The sequence below is a fragment of the Calliopsis andreniformis genome, chromosome 10 (genome assembly GCF_051401765.1).
Source record: "Calliopsis andreniformis isolate RMS-2024a chromosome 10, iyCalAndr_principal, whole genome shotgun sequence".
NCBI classification, from domain to species: domain Eukaryota; kingdom Metazoa; phylum Arthropoda; class Insecta; order Hymenoptera; family Andrenidae; genus Calliopsis; species Calliopsis andreniformis.
Window position 1 is genome coordinate 20268187 of NC_135071.1, and position 22779 is coordinate 20290965.

Genomic DNA, 22779 nt, shown 5'->3' on the forward strand with positions numbered 1-22779 from the left:
GGAATTGTATACAGAATAAAGATTATAGAGTTGTAAGAAAAATTACTTCCAAAAGTCCATCTTTAACGTGAGAAAAAATTTAGTCTCGGAATTCATCCATCTTTGGTCTCCATTAGTGTCCCCCTCCACTTTTCAGAGAACCACATGTAGCAAGTAGCTGCATGTGGCGTGTAGCTCAGAGATTCAATGTTTTCAACAATAATAGATCATTAATAAAAAGTACGATTATTTATATTAAAAAATGGGTAAGAAAGCGAAAATTGGAAAACAGAGAAAGGATAAATTTTATCAGTTAGCAAAGGAAACCGGTAAGTGTGAATGATATTGACACAAATATGAACTTATGTTAAATGTGTTCTAATTAAAAATTAGATTCAGTCAATTTAAGGAAATTAGTAAGACAGTAATTAGCAAATTACACTTAGTTCTAAGTTATTAGTTTTAAGACATTACGTGTAACGACGCTTGTCATAGGTTATGTTTTATAGGTTATAGGTCACGTGCAGCTTTTAAATTAATTCAACTAAATCGAAAATTTGAGTTCTTACAAAAATCTCGAGTATGCATAGATCTATGTGCAGCTCCTGGTGGGTGGATGCAGGTCGCCAGGCAAAATATGCCTGTATCATCTATTGTAGTAGGTGTAGATTTGTTTCCAATAAAACCTATCCCAGGATGTATCAGCCTTGTAGAAGATATTACAACGGATAAATGTCGCGTTGCAATATCTCGCGAATTAAAGACTTGGAAAGCTGATGTTGTCCTGCACGATGGTGCACCAAACGTTGGTACAAATTGGCTTCATGATGCATATCAGCAAATTGTTTTAACTTTAGCTGCTCTTAAAATGGCAACACAATTTTTGAAACCCGGTGGATGGTTTGTTACAAAAATTTTTCGATCAAAAGATTATAATGCACTCGTTTGGGTACTGAAACAACTGTTTAAGAAGGTTCATGCAACAAAACCTCAAGCATCACGTTCAGAATCTGCTGAAATTTTTGTTGTTTGTCAGTATTACATTGCTCCAGATAAATTAGATCCTAAATTTTTAGATCCAAAATATGTTTTCTCTGAATTAGAAATAGAACCAGCAAATAAGCTAAATGTGTATAATCCAGTAAAACAAAAACATAGGCCAGAGGGATATCCAGAAAATGATTACACATTGTATCATAAACTATCTGTGAAAGATTTTATTGCACATGACAGTGCTGTGGAAGCATTACAAAATGCTTCTGAAATTGTATTTGATGATGATATAATAGCAAATCATGAGAAAACAACAAAAGAAATTAAAGAATGTTGTAAAGACATTAAAGTATTAGGTAAAAAGGATTTGAGACTTCTACTTAATTGGTGGAAAGTTGTAAAAGAATCTTTAAATGAGAAGGAACCAGAAGTAGAAAATTCAGAAGAAGCCACTAATGAGATAGCAGAGGCACCAGCTATGAGTCAAGAAGATTTAGAAGATTTAGAAGATGAAGAAATTAGGAAACAAATTGAACAACTGAAAGCAGAAGAAGCTAGGGAGTTAAAACGAAAAAGAAAAAAGGCTAATAAAGAAAGACAGAAATTAAATGAAAGGTTGAACTTAAAAATGATACATAAAGGAAATGAAGGACCCATTTTAGAAGGAGATGATATGTTCAGTCTGAAGGAAATTAAAACTCATCAAGAATTACATAATGTAATGGACCAGCAACCTGATGTTGTGGCAGAAAGTGATGTTGATTCAGATGAAGAGCAAAGAAAGCCAAAAACAATTAAATATAACAAAGATGAAGGACATTTAGATAGTTCTGGATTATATTATAAAACAGAAGATAGTGAACCAGAAGATTCAAGTAATGAATCAGACAGTGAAAAATCCGGTTTAGGTATTTAAAGTTTTTATACTAGTTACATAAATTTTCCACTTGTGTAAAAATATATTTCGGTGTTTTATTTTTTTGTCATTAGGTTTAGATGATTCTGATGAGGATAAAGATGAAACTCAAAGAAAAAGAAAAAGAAATGATGATGACACGGAGAATCCTTTGCTAACTGATTTAGATCATAGAGATAAAAAGACTAAAAGAATTCAAAAAGCAGAATTGTGGTTTGAAAAAGATATATTTAAAAATCTAGAAAAGGAAAAAGACGAGGATTTTGAATTGGATAAAATGGTTGAAGAATATAAAAAGAAAGGTGGACGAATTATAGGAGAAGAAGAATCAATAGACGGCGGAAAAGAAAATAAGGCAAAGAAAGGGAAAAATGTGCAGAAAGAAAAAGAAAACGACGAAGATGGTGATGACGATGACGATAATGACACTGAAGATACAGATTCGGATTATGATGTGGAAGAGATGGTGGGTTCAAAAGATAAATCTCAAAAAAAGAAAGTTGGTGGCAAGGATGGTTTCGAAACAGTACCACAGGCAAATGGTTGGTATATTAAGAAATGGATTTATCTGTTCAACAATTAATTATTGTCTTCTTTTAATTTTAGGTGTAATATCAAAAAAGAAGAAGCGTTTGTCAGAAAATGATTTAGCATTGGGCTCATTGCTAATTCAAAGCAAGAAATCTCGCAGAGATCTAATAGACTCTGCTTGGAATAGGTATGCATTTAACGATGACCATTTACCAGACTGGTTTGTACAAGATGAAGACAAGCATATGAAGAAAGAAGCGCCAGTGCCTAAAGAGCTTGTAGATGAATATAAGAAGCGAGTGGAAGATTTGAATGTGAGACCAATTAAGAAAGTATTGCAAGCTAAAGCAAGGAAAAAGCGCCGCGCAATGCGTAAGCTGGAAAAGGCAAAGAAAAAGATGGAAGCAATCATGGAGAACGCAGATATTAGTGATAGAGAAAAAGCGAAGCAAGTCCAAGCGTAAGTATCATTGTTTTTTTACCACTATTTGTTCTTTTAAATACTATATCTGAATCTCCGTTTTTAGATTATACAAGAAAGCTCATAAAGAACCGAAGAAAGAAGTTACTTATGTAGTAGCAAAGAAGCATATGGCACAGAAGAGAGCAGCTAGACCTTCTGGTGTGAAAGGACGATTCAAGATGGTCGATCCGAGAATGAAGAAGGATTTACGCGCTGCTAAAGCTAAAGAGAAAACTAAGGGCCGCGGAAAAAAGAGTCGTGGTAGCAAACCACCTCGAGGAAAACCTAAAACTCATAAGGGAAAGAAAATGAAGAAGTAATTTTCGTAGAAAACATGAAATTGTATGATTATTATTAAATTCGAATTTTTATTGACTATAATAAAAAAATGGATTACATAGCATCTCCTAGATACAGAACAAACATTATTTTGCAATATTTTCTTGTAATAATGTATATATAATACATTTTGTACATAACTGTGTATTAAATTATACAAAGATTAAAATTAAACTGTTTTATAAATAATTTTTATGATTCTTCTATTACAATATTGCAATTATGATAGGAAATTTTTAAGTAGGTTTTCCCGCCATGTTATTTGAATACAAAATCGGTAGCCATATTTGTACATTCAAAGTACGCGCGGCGTCATTCCGTTCGAGGATGCGCAAGGGACAAGACGTGTGTGCTTCTTGTCGTGTTAAACCTGTTTAATTCTGTTTCTGGCAATTCCTGACCACTTAAATAGTAATGTATCCTTAATTTTATCATACTGTTACACGTTGTATAAAAAATTTGTCTTAATTTTGATCATTTTAGTGATTAATATTAGTTTGAAAAATGTGTACTTCTCGTTTCTTAATTGTAGAGGTACGAGACGATACATATTACTCGATATTTTCATTTACTTCAGTAAATTTACATAGATTTATTGAATTTCAAATGCTATTTCCATTTTTACACATTTTGTAGTGAAATGTAGTTGGTATACTTTCTATTTTGTTTAATTTTTAAACTGTTTTATATTGTTTGGGGGAGGGAGGCCGGTTGATGGAAGACCTTAAGTGAGTGAAATATAATGGCGCCGAAATTCAACAAATGCTTTAAAAATATTTTCATAAATTAAAAGAAATCATTAGATTATTATACATTTTGTAAACTGCAATTACATTTTTGTGGCTTCCACTTTAAAATACAGTGTGTACTAACTTTTTATTATATTTTTATGTTGTACGTAACAAGTAGGTGATAGAAGACCATAAGACAGTGAGGTGCGTGCGCAGTTCATGTCGAACGGAATGACGCAGCATGCAAAGCTCATCGCAAAGGCAAGTTTTTACTCTTTTCTTCAGTATTACTGTAGAATTTGTCAGAGTGTTGTCCGTTTCGGAAATATAAAAGATATGTGATTGTTGTTACGTAGTAAAAATTACGTGTACCTTTCTATATAATTTTAAATATCGTAAAATAGTCAAGTTCGTATTTCAAACACTAAGATGGTTAATGGTCGCGTTCTTGCTACTGCGCATGTAGCCATGCGCGCACAACATTTCTCTATCATTTTCTTCCCGCGCATTCACTTGTCAAGATTTATTTCAAATTCGTGCTTTTTCTATTACAGATTTTTTATTGGAATTAAAATGTATTTACCGATGTTAAAAAAAGTGAGTTCCTGCGTTGGCGACTTCGGGCGTTATAATGTGAAGAATAATGTAAGTTTTATTCTATCTTATTAAAATTCTGCATAAAATTAAGTCAATAGGGTTTACAATTTAAAGGTTATAAAATACAAATAATCAAAATTCGATAATTTGAAAAGTAATTTCCTAATATTTTGCCTTTTTCTAATTTCAGGACCAGCAGACACTTTTTGAGTAATTCATCGAGCTGTCTTCATCTCGTGCGTGTTAAGGTTAGTGATATATTTATGTTTATAGTTCCTCCAGTCATTCGAGCATATCATAAAACACAAAGTCCTTAGTAGCACGAGTGACTGGTTGTATTAAATTAAGAATAGCTTCTCCCGCGTAGTTGTTTAAAAAATTTTGTTTAGCAACACATTTGCATAGCGATTGAAAATCGTTCTGCAAATGTGTTTCAAAAGGCACACACAATGGAGTACTAAATAGACTGCAACCCACTTTAATCATAATATTTACATTTCGAAATCAATTCCTATCTGTCTACCAATATTGTGTACTTTGGCGAATAGTTGTTAGAGATGACCGTCATTCATAAACAGAGGTCGCTAAAATCAGTCGCGGATTTCTACATCGGTAAGGCAGTTGCACTTGAGACACGAAAGTCCATTAGCGATGTGCCTGTAGTTCGTTAAATGCATACACCCACCTGTCTGGTTATGCGAGCCTCCCTTCCTACGATCGTCTTGAGCATATCCCTACCCTCTGACCCCTCTAACGGCATCATTCCCTGGGTGTATTCCGTGCATCGAGCATTCTGATGCAACCATGGCCTGCGTAGCGTCGGGACGCTGCGGTCGATGTCAAGGACAAGGCCGATAGCATTTAGAAAGATCGTTTTACGTCGATGTCGCTGCAATGAAAGTGGCGTCGACGAAACTTTCTTGGCTCTTAGCCAAAAATCGCATCATCTGCCTTCCGGTTTCGTCACTGGCGCGGTTTCTAGAAGATCTGCATATGTCGATGCCTTGTTTAATTGGCAGAAAATACAATTGATGACGTAACTGCACAGAGATGACTCGCTGTATCGGTCAATGTCAAGGTTGGTCGTAGTAACACCTACATTTCATAACACGATGAAATTCAGTTTCCTCTCGCATCGAGACTATAATTCTTTTTTCGGAATTTAATTTTATAGAATCGTCGACGAATTTCGGTAGTCACTTGTTTTCAATTTATTTAACGCGCGACAGCTTTGCGACCGATGCCAAACACTTGTAGGCGTCGCTCATAAATTTTCATGCAATTGCTCTATAATGTCAACATTAAATTTTTTTATAGTAGAAGAAACATTTCTAGCCTTTCAGTACATAATGTTGTATTTCGATAAATTGTAAGTCAGTTCATAAATTAATTAATTTTATAGCCCATAGTCGCGCCTATGTCTGATCCAATATCTGTATTTATTTAAATTTAGTCACTTGGACACATGACAGACATAAAAATGGGTAGTTAATTTTCTTGACCGTAACGAGACAATTCCTTGAACAATTTCGGCTCGTTAATCACTTGAAATGGTTGCTGTCTGAAAATATCGAACTTTAAAGGTGAACTTGGTGAGTGCGAGAACCTTGAACTGATCGGACAGCTCATAAGTCGAGTTAAAATTATGACGAGAAATCGCGCCAGGAATATCCGCAATTGAGAAACAAGCTTGGTATCACGAATGAACAGCGTAGATTATCGAAAAGCTTCCTGGCAATGTATGTAGCTTCTCTATAGGTCTTAATTCAAAAGATAAGGGGAATAAAACAATAGTGAGACGTTTATTTAGCCTCTTCAACGAATAATTATAGATGATCGATTTTATTGATCAGGAAACTGGGCAGGGTGGTACTCTCTTTGTTTACGGTAGTCTTCGTCAAAAGCACCAACAATGAGTGACTAACGCACACTACTTTGTCAAGTACCTCGGCTTAAACATCTTTTATGAAATGTTGTCAATGTGTTCGAGTATCTTTACGCGGTTGGCGCTTACGTCAAGGGCGACCTCGACTTTCCACCGTTTCTAATCTGTACGAGAATCGGTCGAGACAAGCATTTCGTTCCAGCTATGACGTTGGCCATAAGTCGGTAATACGTACTTTTCTTAATCCCTTTGCTACCATATCGAAGACTTTGAACTCTTAGCGGCGATTATTGTCAATTAATTCTCCTGTGTTTGGGTGGGACACTTCTGTCCACTTCCTAGCAGGTCACTTTACCAAGAAAACCCCTTTTTAATTCCGTAATTTGCATCATTGATAGCCGACACCTGATACCACAAAGATATTATGGAAAGTCCATTAACTATCCTCATGAAAGAATATTGATTATTCTCTGAACTATTTATAATCACTCTCTTCATATCACCCGATCAAATATTTACCAGATAGTGGTTCTTCCTCCATCTAAACTGAGAAAGCCGCGCGACTGATTTCCCAGACATTAAAGCCGACCTACTATCAGCTGATATCTATTTTCACCTCATTATTCCGCAATAGCGAAGACAAACCCGAGATTACCTATCGCCAGTGCTCAGTACGCAATATTCAAACCACCCTCCGATACAAAGCTCCCGCCTACGCGTTCCTCTCGAAAGGCGCAGAGCGGAACCCTCCCCTGGTACACCTACCAGTCGTTTATTTCCGCCTGGCCTTGAACCGCGAAACTAGAATAACAGCGGACCTAAAAGGAGGCGGCCTGTGTGATTGATAGTAAAAGTAGCTGAGCAGCAGTGTACCGGGACAAAGCGGAAACAGAAACGAAACACGAAGGGAAGGGAAACGGGAAGGGAAACCGAGACGCGGAGAAAGAAGGATAAAAAGGCGGGGAGGGGAGGTGCAAAGGAGTGACAAGGACTGGCTCGCGGTAATTGAGAATCGTTAACGCGTCCTCGAGAGAGATCGAGCGGCTGGATTTTGCCGGGTCCTCTCTCACTCTCCGCCGCGCTGTTACCATCAGCTCGCGTCTCCCGCCTCCCGTGCCCCGCTTTCTGGCCGCGACACCGATGACCTTCAACCGTCGGGGAGTGGATGGACCTCGTTGGCCAGCGAGCCGAGGTATAAGGTCAAGGTTGCGGCTGTCGGTGTGCACGGGATATGCGACCTCCGGATGCATCGAGCGAGATGCGTGCGCCGCTGCCGCATGCGCGCCGCCGACCGGCTCAGTGTACGTCGCAAGCACGGTCGCACAAGCCATTGCCAAGGTCTGAGCTGGTCACGGGCAAACCGTTATGAGTAGCGATGGGCATGATCCAAAACGGAACTCTTGCTTCACGTGGGAGAACTCTTGACGCAATTTCATTCCGATCTTTCGACTCCTCTTGGGCGGGAGACGATGCACCTTGGGGAGGACAGGGTTTTTTACTTGGGGAAGGTGAGGAAATTCTTTTTCGAAGGAATTTTTGCTGATAGACCAGTAGGGAATGTATCTTCTTCATTTTTTATTTCTAGCGAGACTTTGTCTTTGTGATACAGTGATAGGGTTGAGAGGATACAAGTCTTCTTGATTGGACTGAAATTCTGGACGATGAAACACGAGGGTTTCGCTCCCATCGCTAGTTGTAACTTGCCAGTCGAGACTGACGCGAGGTCGTCGACGATTGTTTCAGGGTAAGCTGTGCTATTAACGCCTGCCCCACCAAAACGTCTTTTGCCACCTACACTGTGACACGATAAGATCACTTTCAGACGATAATTGGGATCGATGGAGCTCATTGATTATTGATTATCTCGGGACAGGTTACGATTTGTAAGAATGGGGATTGACAGAATCGCGGTTTTTCGTTTCATTTCAAATCTGTCTGTATGTAGGACATCTCTGTCTATAATGCAACTCGATGAAATATCAACTTTTACGAGATTTCTCGAATGGAATCCACCTCTACTTCTCGGTAATATCAGTCTTTTGAGAGTGCCCAAATCTCTTTCCTAATATAACCTACTTATAAAGAAACCTACTTCCTATGAAAGAGGAAACTAGTTAAGTCGTTCTTCCGGAAGCTTCAATATATTTTTTCATAGGAAGAGAACTTTTTATCCAATTTTTATTTGAAAAAAAAAAAAGAATTCAAATTGCAGAATACTTAATTCGTGAAAAAAACTTGAATATTCCATTAAGTCCTATTAGGATCTAAACTCACAAGACTACGCAGTAATTCAATTAAAATTCAAGATAAGCTTTTAAGGAATAAATCTTTGAACTAACCTCGTTTTTAAAACGAGGCACGAGTGACCTGTAAGCCATAATTAATGCAGAGCTCGCGACGAAGTTTGCTCGCAAGTCGCGCTCGTTCATTTCTTTTTCTCTTGAATTATGGTCGGTAGATACTAGATAGGTTCGTAAAAGGAGCAAACGCGTGCGTCGTGGCGCCTGCGTCACGACACCCGGCGTACATCCATGGCCAAGGTCCTCCCCGGTCACGGGCAACCCGTTATACGCCGACGACACTCGTTCGAGGTCGTTCACGATCCTCTTGTTCGCTCATAAGCCTCGAGAAAGCTCGTTCACGAGGCAGATTCACCTGTATCTAGCATTATGAAAATGTATTGCATCCGTGGCGGTAAATATTACCTCCCAAGTCTCCGTGGTGTTTCTCATTTCAGTGAGACATTAGGAAAAGAGCTTTAATACAAGCTCTCTTGTATTCTGGCTTCCAATTAGATTAGGGTTTATTATAGCATCAATAAAAGCGAGTGAACCATGGCTGTGAGAAATAGAGTCGAGGTCAGGTCACGCTGTTGTGGTATCAGCTTTTCTTTAGTTTATTGTCTGCTAGAAATCTAGTTTACCTCGGGAAATAATAGCTAGTTAGCAATAGTTAGTCTATGTGTATAGTTTTTCAGCCTTGGAACTAAGAGTACATTTTGCATAAAAACGATTATTTTGAATGGACAGTGACAGAAATTGAGTTTAAAAAATTCTGAAGCATGTTTGCGAATTCTCGATGCAAATGTTGAAGGACACCTTCAACAGGTAACAATGCCATTATTATCTTTCTGTCGTGCCGCTACCTCGCTGGATCGTGACCAATTTTTAATTCAATTCTTACTAGTCCCTGGACGAGCGTTTCCATCGAACTACAGTACATATTCGTGTAGGTCAGTTCTCGATTTGGCTGAAGCCGTAGCCACAGAAGGTTGTGACCTACCTCAAACGAGTTCAGACCATTTCATAGGTAAGAATACAGACCTATAGAATCAGAGTGAGGTAATTTTTATTTCATACAATAATCCTATTTGCAGTCCACCAACAGTAGGCGACATGAAAGCCTTTTTATATTCCAAAATTTAGTTCATATATCTCGTCTGTCGTCTCCCAATTTCAAGTATTACCATTCTCTGTAACGTTGCGAAACATGTTTCCCTTCTATAAGGAGGTAAGAGTCAGAAAGAGAATACTCCACGGTATCTTTAGATTCCCGTTTATTTCCTTCTCTTCCTGGAACGTGTTGCGATAGAATAGGGGTTGGGGAGCTGATGTTGGGCCATCTAGGGGCAGCAAGTTCAAGGTCGCCCCGTCCAGGCCACGTCCGGGCATGCTAACCCAAATACGATTACGGTTTGAGGACAGTGGAGAGCCAAGACAACAAACTTGAGATCCAGTCGGCGTTTGCCAGGCCAATAGTGCAAGGCTCTAGGACCCAATTACCCCTTTCGGGATTATCGTGGCCTGAAAACCTGCGGCTTCCTTGACTTTCCCGAGGCAATCCGCGGGGAACCGTTTATACAAGCTTTCGACATGGTCAGCCTGATCGCGACAGCTAATGACGCGAAAACTTTTAATTGCGCGCCAAGCCAAACCTACTTTTCCACGACGAAGCAGACTCTGGCGAAATTATTGCGCGTCCTGACCTGACCTTCTCGCATCGACGTTGCCTTATTATCGGGTATTTATAGCAGCCGATTTTCTTGCTCTTCTGTATTCAAACCGTTTCACGAGATCTTCCTGTTTTCCGGTTGCGTTATTTTTTACGGGTGACGCAATGTTTTCAAGCGTGAGCTACTTTGCGAGGGACTCGCAATCGTTTCACCACGTACGACTCGCAGATTGACGTTTGATACATAAAAAAATTGGAAACACCTAGCCCAGGGTGTAATTAACGTTTGCATCTATTGTTTTTTTTATCGCCTCGATTCATGCTACATTCTGATTAGACTTTAATTTCTTGGTTAACCGCGATTCATGCAATTACATCATGTCCTCTAACAGGACAATAATATGCAGCGATGACTGCTTGATTATTTTGTGCGCCTCGGTGCATTGTAAATACGATTCCAGGCTTTTAGTATTATCGGTAGAAATTTTTCAAAGAATTTTAATGTGCATTGAGTAATCGATTGACGATCAAAACATACTTGTGTAAGTAAATACCCACGTATGCTCGTGTAGGAGGATAGAGCGCCACGATTCACTTGCATCGTCATTGCGCTTAGTCACGAGGATTATCGCTTCGTAATAATGTCACTAGGACGTCTCATTACAAAACAGTCTAATGCTATAGCTAATCTTAGAAAAGAAACGAATGAAACGAGCCGCTAGATATTACTCGGTTAATATTCCCTTGAATTCGTGACTCGATTGTGACTCTCTGCAGGTGCATTATCGATGTCGTTACCGACACACTGCGATAATGAACGGTTTTTAGGGTCGGCGATGAATCTCGTTCATAGGTTTATCATCAAACGTTTCCTCGTTCAACCAATTCTCCGTCTATCATCGACGTTTTTCCTAGAAGCTGGAAAATCCATTCGCCCTCTTCTTCTACATTCCGCGTGGGATGTGCATTGAAACGCGGCGACCTTGAACTTCAACTGCGTCTACCCCTCACATCTCACCGCCACTCCTTTGCCCCCTTCGCGACTCACCTCTCTATCGTGTGCTTCGCTCTTCCCCCAACTCCACGTCACAACTATCTCCTTTTTCATTTTATAAATCATTTTTTCATTTACAGTTTCTGTAAATAATCTTTCATCTCTATTTCTCTTATCTCTCTGTCGCCCCCTCCCCTTTCTCTTCCCACTCTTCATCCCTCCCTGTCTATCGCGCGGTTCTATCTTCCTCTTCCGCTATTATCTCCTCTCCCGCCTCTGGCATGATCCACTGACGTCACGGCTATCGACCCGAAATCCCTCAGCTCAGGCTTTATCCACAAGCGCAGACTGCATGCACGTGGAGTGTTCGCACGTGTACGTTCCTCCCATCGTCCATTTATGCGCGGCTCTGCACATGTAGACTACGATTCACCTTGCGAACGAGCGTGCATGTACTGGCTCTGTGTCAGGGCGTAGTGCGTGGGCGGAAACGGTTCAATTCTGGAAATTGTTTCCATGGAGAGAGAAAAATTCGTTTGAGGTAGAAAAAATTCAAAAATTTGAAAATTTAAATGTTTGAAAATTTAAAAATTCAAAAAATTTGTAACGATATTGTACACAGTTGGGCCTTAAAAAACAACTTTAAATCTAGAAATCTGGTGCTATTATGATTTCAACGAAAATTAGCAAGCAACTGAACGTGTTCGCCAAAGAAAAGTGCGCGCCGATAGCAGGGAATCGTTAACGATCTGCCTCTCGGCAATGAGCCATTGTAATGCACAGTAAGGCAGGTGTGAGAGTGATGTGCAAAGCGTCCTTGACATCGCCGGCCTTGTCAAGAATTTTTCCGTGTACAATTGTGTTGGAAGCATGTTCTGTGAACTGCGCTTCGCGAGGAAAGGGAAGAAAACATGGAAGACAAGAAAGGAAGGAAGACGAGATCGGCTACTGAATGGTACAGGCATGTCTTGGCCTTCGGATGGTTGCGGCAATGAAAATAAGAGTAGAGGAAAGACATCTTAGAGTATTTAACACACTCTAGTTTGGATTTTGAACGAATGTATCAAAATTAATATGACATCTTCTCAATTTTTCCTGCTGAAGCTTGCTATTTGGTCATTTGTACAGTTCGTACTTTTTCAAAGCATCATAAAGCAATGAGGAAGCAGAGTGTCTAACGTTTATGCCCCCAAGTTTTCTCTCATAATCGACTACACCTGAAACTAGGAAAACATCGTGTCCTTTTCCTTTGACTGTTGAAAATTTATGACACCTCATGGACCGTTACGCCTTGAATACTCCGGAACTTTCGGCCCTGAAATGTCGTAATGGATTCCAGGATGGAGGTCGAAGGGTAACTGGGAATGATTTATCACCTCTTGCCCAGCAGATTTTGCCCTCTTTTCGGGAGCGAAATAAATGCAGCCAGAAGGAAATAAATTTTTTTGAAAACATCAATAAGGAACCTTGGACCGACCGTTGTCGTGACGGATCTATTTTAACCTCGACTTTTTCTTGAACACCTTGGATCGCTCGAAAGGACTTGAAAAAACTAATTTGTCAATTCGTTTCAGATGGATTGACAATTACGGCAGAATTTAAAGAGAGTACTTACCGAGCATAAGCACCTTCAGTGCAAGCATAATTTACGATATAAATGATCCTCCGAGAAATGGGCGGGAGATTTATAAACCAGTCGTCATAAAAACCGTTCGACCTTTGATTTTACCTGTAAAGAAAAATCATGACCTCGAGTAACTCTTAAAGGGTCCCGAAGGCCTCTAATGCCTGTTGATTGGCTTGGAGCAGATTGCTTTATAACCGGCGCGATCTCTCACTGGAACAATGGCTCGTAAAACGCTCGATGACTCTCGGCTCGTGTCACAGTCGTTTTACTGCCGTCACTTTGCAACAATGACGATGATGAACAACGCACGCACGCGTCTCGTTAAGCAGGGGAATCTGCTGTTGTGCTCAGTGAGACGCGAACTCTAAACCTCTTCGTGTACCAAATATTGCATCCATATCTGCATAATCTTATTTCTTCCTATCATCGATGTGTCGTAACGGGCTTCCCCAGCTAATATTGCCAAAAATATCCCAGGATATATCGCTATATTCCTCCCAAAAAGTAGCTTGACGGCCATCGTGTATCCATAACTTCTCGAGTAGTCAAATTAGGATCATAATCCTTGGAGGCTATTCCGGTTAGCAGAATAATTTCGATTTCCGTGTTCGCGCGCGCGCGGTATGGTTATTGTTAGAACAACGAAGTTACGTACTCGTTTACTCAAGTGGCTGATGTGCCAGCTTCGCCATACGAGCACGTGTGTGTGGAAGAGAGGCCAAAGTGCACCTATGCTCGTGATTTCAGGCTAAAAATGGAGTCAAGGATATCGGGACAATAAACAGGGTTAGGGTAATTGGAGCCCAATACTCTTCTTTGTTCCGCCAAGGACTGTCATCAATTCGAAAATTGTTCTTTTAATTCGTTCCATGACTTCGCGCTGATAACGCGTCGCTGCTGCCTTTTAATTCCCTTTCGTCGATGGCCCCGAGCGCTGTGATTGAAGAGTTCAGTCGATGAAATGGATTTAATAAAGTTCTCGAGACCTATGTGGTCTGTGAAACGCCTTGATGGTGCAAGGACAGTGCAGATGCGTTCTTTGCTGCTTGTTATAGGGTTTCTCTCCTTTGGTTACCTTCATTTTCCATCTAGGGCTTTAACTGGGTCATTTTTCAAACGCGAAGTTCTCTAGTGTATCCTTCTTTATTGCTCACTAGAAATGATAGTTAATAGAATTTATTATTTCCTTGACAAGGAAGTATACTGTAATGGCTACTAGGATTAGCTCTCTGAATCTTCCTTCCGGCTTTCATCTGGCCATGTTTACCTTCACCTCTAAAGAATTACTTGGCCGTTTAAAGCATCCTTGGTTAAGGCGAGGGTCGGCCAAGGTAATCTCGATGATTCGTCAAGGATCATCTCATCCTAGAGGGAAAGCGGGACTTTCTAGAGATGTTTACGAAAGTCATAAGGTTCCAAGGGCGTCCTCTTGAAACCGAGTTTTCACCGCATGGGGACGCTCGACAGACCATCTGCGGTTTCTTACCTCAGCTTCGGATCAGCGCAAGCTGGGAATTCATTCCAACATCGCGGTCCCTAGGGTTTACTCTTGGCTCGACAAATTTCTCAAACGCTTTGGAAAAAAATTCTTTACCATAAAAATGGTATCCATAAATAAAGGTAGCAAGACCAGAATTTAATCAAGTCAATCTGAATTATTACAAGCTCATAAAAGTCAGTAGAAAAATATATGGTCTTATGAATATTATATATAAATTCTCGAAAGTCTATGGTCTCTGTCATGCAATTATCATTTTTCGCAGCCTTCATCAGTGACTGTACCGTTTAACGTTCGTGTTACAGTAATTGGATGAGGCACAATTCGTCAGGTATATACCGACGGCCATAAATCTTGATGGGCGGCCCGTGAACGGCCGATTCTTTTCACTTTCGTTGGAGACGAGCGGGAAATGTGTGTCAGGAGGTCATCGGGCCATTGGCCGTGTTCCACTTTCGAGCCCCCTTTCCCTTTTCGAGAGCGAACCACACCGCGCTCGCTCGTGTGCGTTCGTCTTTTGAGAAGGGAAACCGACCTATAGGGGGGGACACACCTCTTCCTTCCTACTTTTACACAACTGACATTTTTTTGTCATGTTGAGAATCGTGAGAGCATGAAATTATGCACACCTTTTTTATAAAGTGGTTCACGAATGCTGGAATGTTGCGAGAGAAACGAGGTAGACAGAATTCTTTTATTGCGAATTTTATTGTATAACATGATATTAATTTCTGCTTTGCAGATCAAATTTTCCACTATTTTCCTAGCGCTATTTGTTCTGAAACCTGTTTTGAAATAAAGTACTGCATTCAAGAGAAAATTCTACATGATTTTATAACTTAATAGAACTGGAGAAGAGTGATTTTTGGTTATTATAGATTATAGGCATTTCATGTTTGAAATATTTCACTCTCTCAGTCTGTGACTATAACCTAGTGCACGAAAAACATTCATTTGGTATATGTCGTTTGTACTAGAAAGGTCTTGAGAACTTAATCTTACTCTGCCCTTCGAGGACAATTGTCTATTGCACATCGCGTTATATAATATTATTTTATGAGTGAATACATAATGACAATGTTAAGTGGCGACTGCAGCAGTACCTATATTTTACCATCCAACGTTATCGTTCCTTCGAGACGTCGTAAATATGGTCGCAGGATGGACAGGGATCATGTAATCAGCTGGCCATTAATATCAGTCCGCCCCCTCCCGATATAGTTTGAGCTCCACCGCCACGCTTGTCCCGGAAACGGCTTTCACTTTCTCCCCCACTGCTATGCCGCGTGGTAACTTTCACTAACGAGGTCCCTCGCGAAACGGCTCGTGCGCGCACCTACGATATCGCGTGGATCGCCGTGGAAAAAAAGCGAGAGGAGGAAAGAATCAGGTTTCTAGGTCGGCGGGAAGACAAAGAATCCCCTCCTCCCCCTACATTTGTCCGACGACCTCGTGAACTTGTTTTCGAATCTAAATGGAGACCAGTGGAAGGGGCGATTTAATGAAAATTTTACATGTAATCAGTGCACGGTTCATGCATAAGGGTGATTACACACGCCAATTTTCTTTTTTTTTCATTCTAGTTGTAATTGTGTATTTTTTATGAAATCGTTTTTCAACTAGTTTTTTTATCGAATTCAAAGATTAAATTATGATAATGGTATTAGTAGAAATACTTTAGGTGCGAGACATAGGATAGTCGACCTTTAACCTCGAAAGGCAGATGGCCTAAAAGCAGAGTGCTATAGAATTCACGCGAGTAGACAGTTCGGTGGCACATATTTCGGGGTCGCGACCTACTTACCTCTTTAAAGTATGCTGCCACCTCTATTCCATTCTTTTCGAAGGCCAGCAACCGCTGGAATAATATCCTCGATATCAACCCGAATAATGCATTTCAATATGCGTGCTACATTCGAGCGTGGCGCCTTCTGTCGCATATATCACGATCATCGACCTCTGCTTCTTTTCGTTCGCCTCGGGTCTTCGAAATTCTGCTGACTCGAAAAAATTCAATTTCTGGAAATGCAGCTTCACCGACCATTTCCTTTTGACACTTGCTTCGAAGCGCCTCGCGCAAACATCTCGAGCTCGTATATTTCCAAGAACATGAAGAACCTAGCGACGTGTTTCCCAGGATCCTTCGTGCTCGAGGAACGGTCGTAAAATCGGATCGACTCGTCGCAACCAGACACTCGCAATTATAGCCAGCAATCGAGGTCCGTGCCAATAATCGTAAATGCATAAACCCGTAAATAGCGGGCACGAGGAGGCACGCGAGGGCCACGCTTTAGCTAGGCTTCGAAAAATGCCCCCTCGAGTTCTTTCTCCCCAGTTTACGAAGATGCTCGTGTTGATCGATACGACCCTCACTCTTGTCCTTCTTGAGGACCGTTTTTACGACCGATAGAAATCCCTGCCTCGAGATTTTCTTTGTCGATCCCTATGGGGCAGATGTTCTTCAAGACAGCGCTTTTAATGAAAGATCACAAAATTTGTCGATCAACCGAGTGGAATCGATTGTACCGATTATTATACACTAGTGAGAGATTTATGAACTTTCCAAAGGTACAGTCTCTCGAGATTCCAGCTTCGCAAGAGCCAAGTTCAATTCACTTTCTACGTGGCTACATAAATAGATAGTTTATCGCGCGATCGTCTCCTCCGTGTATCACGTGCGGGATTGGCGCACGCCTCCGCTCCACGCTCGCAAGGAGAACGATCTCTCGGCCTTGTTTCCGATCGTCGAAAGTAGAATTTGCGTCGAGAACGCTTCCTTCGGGCTCATTGTCTGTTCGCGGACAATGGGGGAATAAGCTGGAACGCGAAGTGGGTGAATAGGTCACAAGCAAGGTAGAAACGGAGCAGTTATCTGCTCCGAGCAGCGGAGAGGATAGCTGGGCGACACAGGCTAAATCGAAAGCTGGAGTTACGTGTGGGAAAGCTTATGGAATGATACGCTATTGAAATTCGTCACTGATTGCTCGCTTTCCCCTCATGCGTGATACTTAAACGATTGGAAAAGTTGCTGGCGCTGTTTTCGATCAGGGTGTTCTCAAAAGATGTTGCATTTCAGAGCATATTTAAAAGTATATGAATTCTAGAAACAATGAATATTGAAAATTGTAGGTGTTTAAGATTTTCATATTTGAAAAACTGAGTCTGTCTTGGATAGAAAATCTAGCCTCTGCCTGAATAACTTGGATAAAAATTGGTTAGGAAATAAATTAATCCATTTATTAAGGTCGATAGAATCTTTATTCCCAGCTGTTCTACAACTCAGAACCCCCACACTTGGCCCAACCAAAATTTGTTCAAGAGGTGCTGCCCTCTAGTCCCTCCCACGAGGCCCAAGTTGATCGAGATCCACGAGACCACTCGAGTGGTAGCTGTGCACCGTTGGAGGTTCGTCGATCGGTACTCTCACTTTCTCTGCGATATTCCCGACGACCCGATTTCGTGGCGACACAGTTTGCTCCACCAAATGAGAAAGTGAACGCAGTCCTCCTACTCTGTTGTCCCCTCGATCCTTTCCTTTTCGCGGCAGAGAAATCCTGCCACGTAGCTGAGAAAGAAATCCTTTGCGCGACAGCCTTTTGTCTAGGCACTGTGTGGCAAAGGTAATCGGTGAGCTAGGGAATTATTGCTTCGGAGAAAATCTGCTTCGACTTCCTGATAGCGATGGGAGTGATCTATCTCATGATTCAGTAACAATGTGGTACTTGAATGCTTGTTTAGAAAGTTAGCTTGTTTATTCTGCTATTGATACTTTCCAATATGAGTACTATACGATATTATTATTATATCATAATAATGTGTACTTATAATTAATGGATCGGAAATTCACTTTCACCCATTAGATAGTAACGCGATCACTATTATCATGTACTGAATTTTGTGATTATATAACTGTATTTTGCTATTAGTTATAGATGATAATTCATATCATGCCCATCGCTACTTCCTGTGTAGTAGAATAGACAGAGGTGCCATGGAGAAAGCTTGATCCTGTTTAGCTGAACGCGTCCATTTCGTTGTCTCACTTTTTCTTCTGATATTGTGCCTCTCGTTTGCCACTTTCTCTTGCTGTTGTGCACTAACCTATTCCCCCAATTATTTGGTGTTTACGAATGGTACCAAGAAAATGAAAACCATCAAAATATGAACAGTCTTTTCGGCGTTAGTAATAGTGTGGGTCGCGTCCGTATATTTTCAACTGTATGACAAATGCAAAAACAGGATGACGTCAGGAATCGCAAACGCTGCTGCATTGTCACGGAGGTCGATGGTTCCTTTTGTCGCACGAGGAAAGCACGAAAGTCGTAGAGGAAGTAGTTTATTAGGGAGCTCGGTTGAACGATATGCATTCGATACGCGATGTCACGCCTAATTTACTTTAAAATATACACCTTCTAAACATTACCATACAGGAAGCGTTTGATGTTTATTCTTTTACATACGTATCGTAATTAGCCTCTCTCTATGATAATATCTTTCTGAAACAGTAACAAACAATTAGGTGACTTTCTTAGATAACGACGTAACTACTTTCTTTTGTTCAATTATGAATGAAGTATGTCTTCCTTCAATGTCAGCTCTATCTTAAAGTGCTTTTTCCTGCGATGGAATAAAAAGAAAGAAAAACAGGGATAATCCATATTTATTTGAAGCTTGCGCGCGCTTCTGGATTCGTTCGTGGCAACTGCGCACGCCCGTGAGATCATCTGCGTATTAAGCGTCTTTCCTACGCGAGTCAAGGTCTGTGTCCAAGGTTTACCCAAGCGTTTCCTAGTTGATTACGTTCAATGGAACGCATTATGCATGTGCGTTCGACTGCATGTCAACCGATAGCTGGCTGTCCTCAAACGTTTCAGTTCGCTCGTTGACGAGGTCAGACACGCATACCTGACCGTGTATCGGTTCTCATGAGCGCCGCTTCTTCCATCTGCTCGAATCAAAGCTTCGCTCTTCTATTCCATCTTCAATATTCCATTGCTACTTTCATTCCGCTCATTCTTCAAACCTTTTCACTGAAAAAGTCGCTTCAGTTAGACGAACGCAGCGCACTGGAATGCCCGGATGCGCAGCAACGTAATACGGACGCACAGTGGCGACAAGGTTGCTGAGCGAAATGCGTAGACAAAGGAATCGCAAGCGAGACCTTCGAAGCACGTGTGTAACTGCCTTTAACGCTATGGGGAAACATAAATAAAGTCAGGGTTGAGTGACCATGCGCCGCTGGCCCTCCCTCGGCCAGCGAGCGATGGTTACTCCTAAATATTCTATCCAAAGTCGACAGTAGAGAAAGGAAGGAGAGCTGCTGTAAAAGGGTCGGAGGTCATCGCTGGAAAATGAAATTCCCGCGACTTTCTTCGTCAGGGCCACAATTAGACGCATCAGGGTAATTCGAATTAGAGCCCTGACATCCTCTAATGGACGAGTTAGCGGAGTTCGCGGCGAGTTACGCGTCGGCCGAACTAGGACAAAGACAATTTGCGTTGTCGGAGGACATCTACTCGTTTGTATAGCGCGAAGGTCCTACGAGAGGCTTTTGTTACACACAATGGAGTGGAAGTCGTTTGGATGAGACGCGAGGGGAGAGGCGATGGGTGATATTTGCTTCAGCCTTTACGCGCAATGATCGACTGTGGTTCCGGCGGTGTTATTAAGGTGATTGTTGCAGGTAGATATAAAGAGGCGCGGTAAGGACGCCAGTTGAATCTTATTATGGAAGTTGACCCCGACCGCTTCGTTTGCCTTATTAATTATGATAAACACCCAGCAATCATTTCCACACGAAAGATTCCTCAATAAGTATCTGAATTCGAAGATTCCTTTTCAACCTTGTTAGAATCTTTACATTTGCAGATCCGTTTATCTCTGTTCTGCAATCGTTTCGCTGATAACCGTCTAAAGGTGTTACTGTTTCATAGGAATTCCCAGCGCAAAAATTCTTAGACTCTGTTGTCTAGTATCTATAAACTAATGTAACGTAAAGGACGAGGTATAGTCCAAGGCCTGATCCCTATACAAATTGTCAGATCAGTTTCCTCCGAAGCTTGACACTCGTCAACCACTGCCTATTGTCAAGTCGTGCAAACGATAGCGGCCGTCAAATATATTTTTACCGTTGCATTACCTTCGACCATGTACGCGTACACATAAGGACGCCATCGGCAAGGATCGTTCTCTGTTTAAAGGCCGCTTTTGCCCGAAGGACGCGTGCGTCGACCGATTAAAGTCGGCGCAATTATCGCTCGGGGACCAGTTCCCGCTATTCCAGTTCTGCTCTTTCGGTTACGTAATCCCGATTGTCGGATCGCATAAATATTCTCGCGGGATCCGTTATGCCGTTGCACGCGTGAATGAGCCGACGCAGCCTTTATGCAACGACCTTCTTCCGATTCGCGAGCTGTGCATTCACGGCTGCATTCTTCCACGACGATTGTCGCCCGTCTTTACAGAGGAAACGATGATTTCATCCGCCGATGAGAGATCATCTCCTCCCAGATTACGCGCCAAGAGCTCGCCCCGTGATCGATGCGCGTCGCGCTCTGGGAGCCGATCAGGCAGTGAAAGTCTTACGATACAGTTTGCTCATCGCTTTCTATCGAGTCGCGAGTTCATAGGGAACAAGCATGGGAAAATATTTGGCAGAATGAATTGTCTTCTCTGATGGTAGAAATAACTTGATCATTTTGGGAAAGTACTACATAGTAAAGTGCATCGGTAGGGGACAGACAAAGGTGGCGTTAAATGGCGGGTGACGCTGGTTCTAGTTTTCCGCGAAAAAAGAAGTCGATCGAGGAATCGAGAAGGTCGCGGTGACGTATCGCGGGTACCGCTATCCTCTCACCTATGTGAGAGGTGTCCTTCATCGGCCTTGGAGTCCTGGTCCGTTTCTTTCAATGACGACGCAGGTTAATTATTCATCCGTGATTGTTCTATATTTCTCTCGCTTCCTTTTACTATTATATCGTTTTGTTATTGAAAACTGAATTCCATAAATACGGGAGCATCTCATCAACAGAGTAGCTATTATTTTTCAGTAGAGTAGAAATTATTTACTTGTCTTTTGTTTCTATTTCATTTGCCAAAAATATTCTCTCAGAAAGCCAGGAAAAGCGACTAGAAAAATAGCTGGGCGATTAAGTAGTCGCGTCGAGGGTATTTCAATAATATTTATCTCCATCTAGATCTCGAAGGACACAGAATAGAGAATGACACGATCGATATGTTGGAATTGTGCTTCGCATTGTATGCAGTTTGCTATAACGGACCTTCGTCTAACAATCGCTCTGACCTTTGCCACGCCACTATTCTTTTTATCGTAATTGAAAAATATTTGCTCGACTACATATCTCTGATAGCTTTCTTCAATCATAATTTCACGTTACTTGGGATAGGTCGCTTTCCTCTCGATTTTCACGTAAACAAAAGCGAGAGAACAGACAAGAGAACTGCAAGTAATGATGACGATAGTTATGAGCTTCTATCGAAGAAACACTCACGTAAGATAATGAGTCGATAGAGTTGTTTGCTCGTCCTTCTGTTTCATCGAGATGTCAAGGATATTGAAACAATTAATTGCCCGCAATGTCCAGATTGCAGGCTTTAAGGAAGTGTTAACGACTCGTCCAGGCGGATACGTTGTTGAAAGGAAGGTATCTATCAACCACAACGTCCTGTGTCGCATTACAAACTTTCAGGGTCGTCGCGTACGTGAAAGAAAGCCATTATACTTGCCAGTTACTGATCATCAACGCTCATGTATTTTTAGTTGCACGATTTATTACACTCCCTAGGCGTCTGAAAAGCGAAATTTAATGACAGCGAGGCATTTAGGTCCTGTTTGCCAGTGGGGCTATAGGACAAATTAGCTTATTTATAACTCCTTTTTTTTCTTCAAGAGTAATTCTGCTCACTGGAGTATCGTCATTAAATTGGACAAAACTTCTCACAGATAAAGTTGAGATTGAAGCACCACGCTGAGTCTCGCTTTCTACACTAGTGTATTCAAACAGGAACGATATTTGAACATTTTCTTTTGCTCTGGACCTTTTTTGACAAAAACGAAACACCAGCAGTTGCCAAGAAAAGGATAGCCACTCTATCTGTGCCATAAGGAACGACTCGTTATCGTGCACGGCCACAGTGTCCTGTGTCGTGTTTCAACAACGATCGTACAATGTTGACACAATGCAGCCACGGTGGGAACGGACAATCGGGCTCTGGGACCGCAACTTCCTTCAGTTTGCGAATTCGAGGATACCGC

At 41.3% G+C, this 22779-nt stretch overlaps 3 protein-coding genes across 3 annotated transcripts in view; all 3 read left to right on the top strand.

The window, feature by feature from the left end:
• Positions 1-92: 92 nt before the first annotated feature.
• LOC143184947 (pre-rRNA 2'-O-ribose RNA methyltransferase FTSJ3) lies at positions 93-3410 on the top strand. The gene is made up of 5 exons (XM_076387569.1): positions 93-308; positions 489-1880; positions 1963-2430; positions 2495-2879; positions 2947-3410. Exons 1-5 carry the CDS (start codon positions 242-244, stop codon positions 3200-3202), a joined length of 2568 nt encoding a protein of 855 aa, XP_076243684.1. The 5' UTR covers positions 93-241; the 3' UTR covers positions 3203-3410.
• Positions 3411-4171: 761 nt separating this feature from the next.
• LOC143185145 (uncharacterized) overlaps positions 4172-22779 on the top strand; it is an 83153-nt gene continuing 64545 nt past the window's right edge. Inside the window, exons 1-4 of the mRNA XM_076387880.1 lie at positions 4172-4213; positions 4249-4307; positions 4357-4597; positions 4740-4797. Of these exons, the coding sequence (XP_076243995.1) occupies positions 4172-4213; positions 4249-4307; positions 4357-4597; positions 4740-4763 (366 nt within the window). The 3' untranslated portion in view covers positions 4764-4797. The remainder of the gene's footprint in view (positions 4214-4248; positions 4308-4356; positions 4598-4739; positions 4798-22779) is intronic.
• Positions 8081-22779, top strand: part of LOC143184949 (uncharacterized) — a 77861-nt gene continuing 63162 nt past the window's right edge. Inside the window, exon 1 of the mRNA XM_076387571.1 lies at positions 8081-8178. The gene's annotated coding sequence lies outside the window, so the exon portion shown is untranslated. The remainder of the gene's footprint in view (positions 8179-22779) is intronic.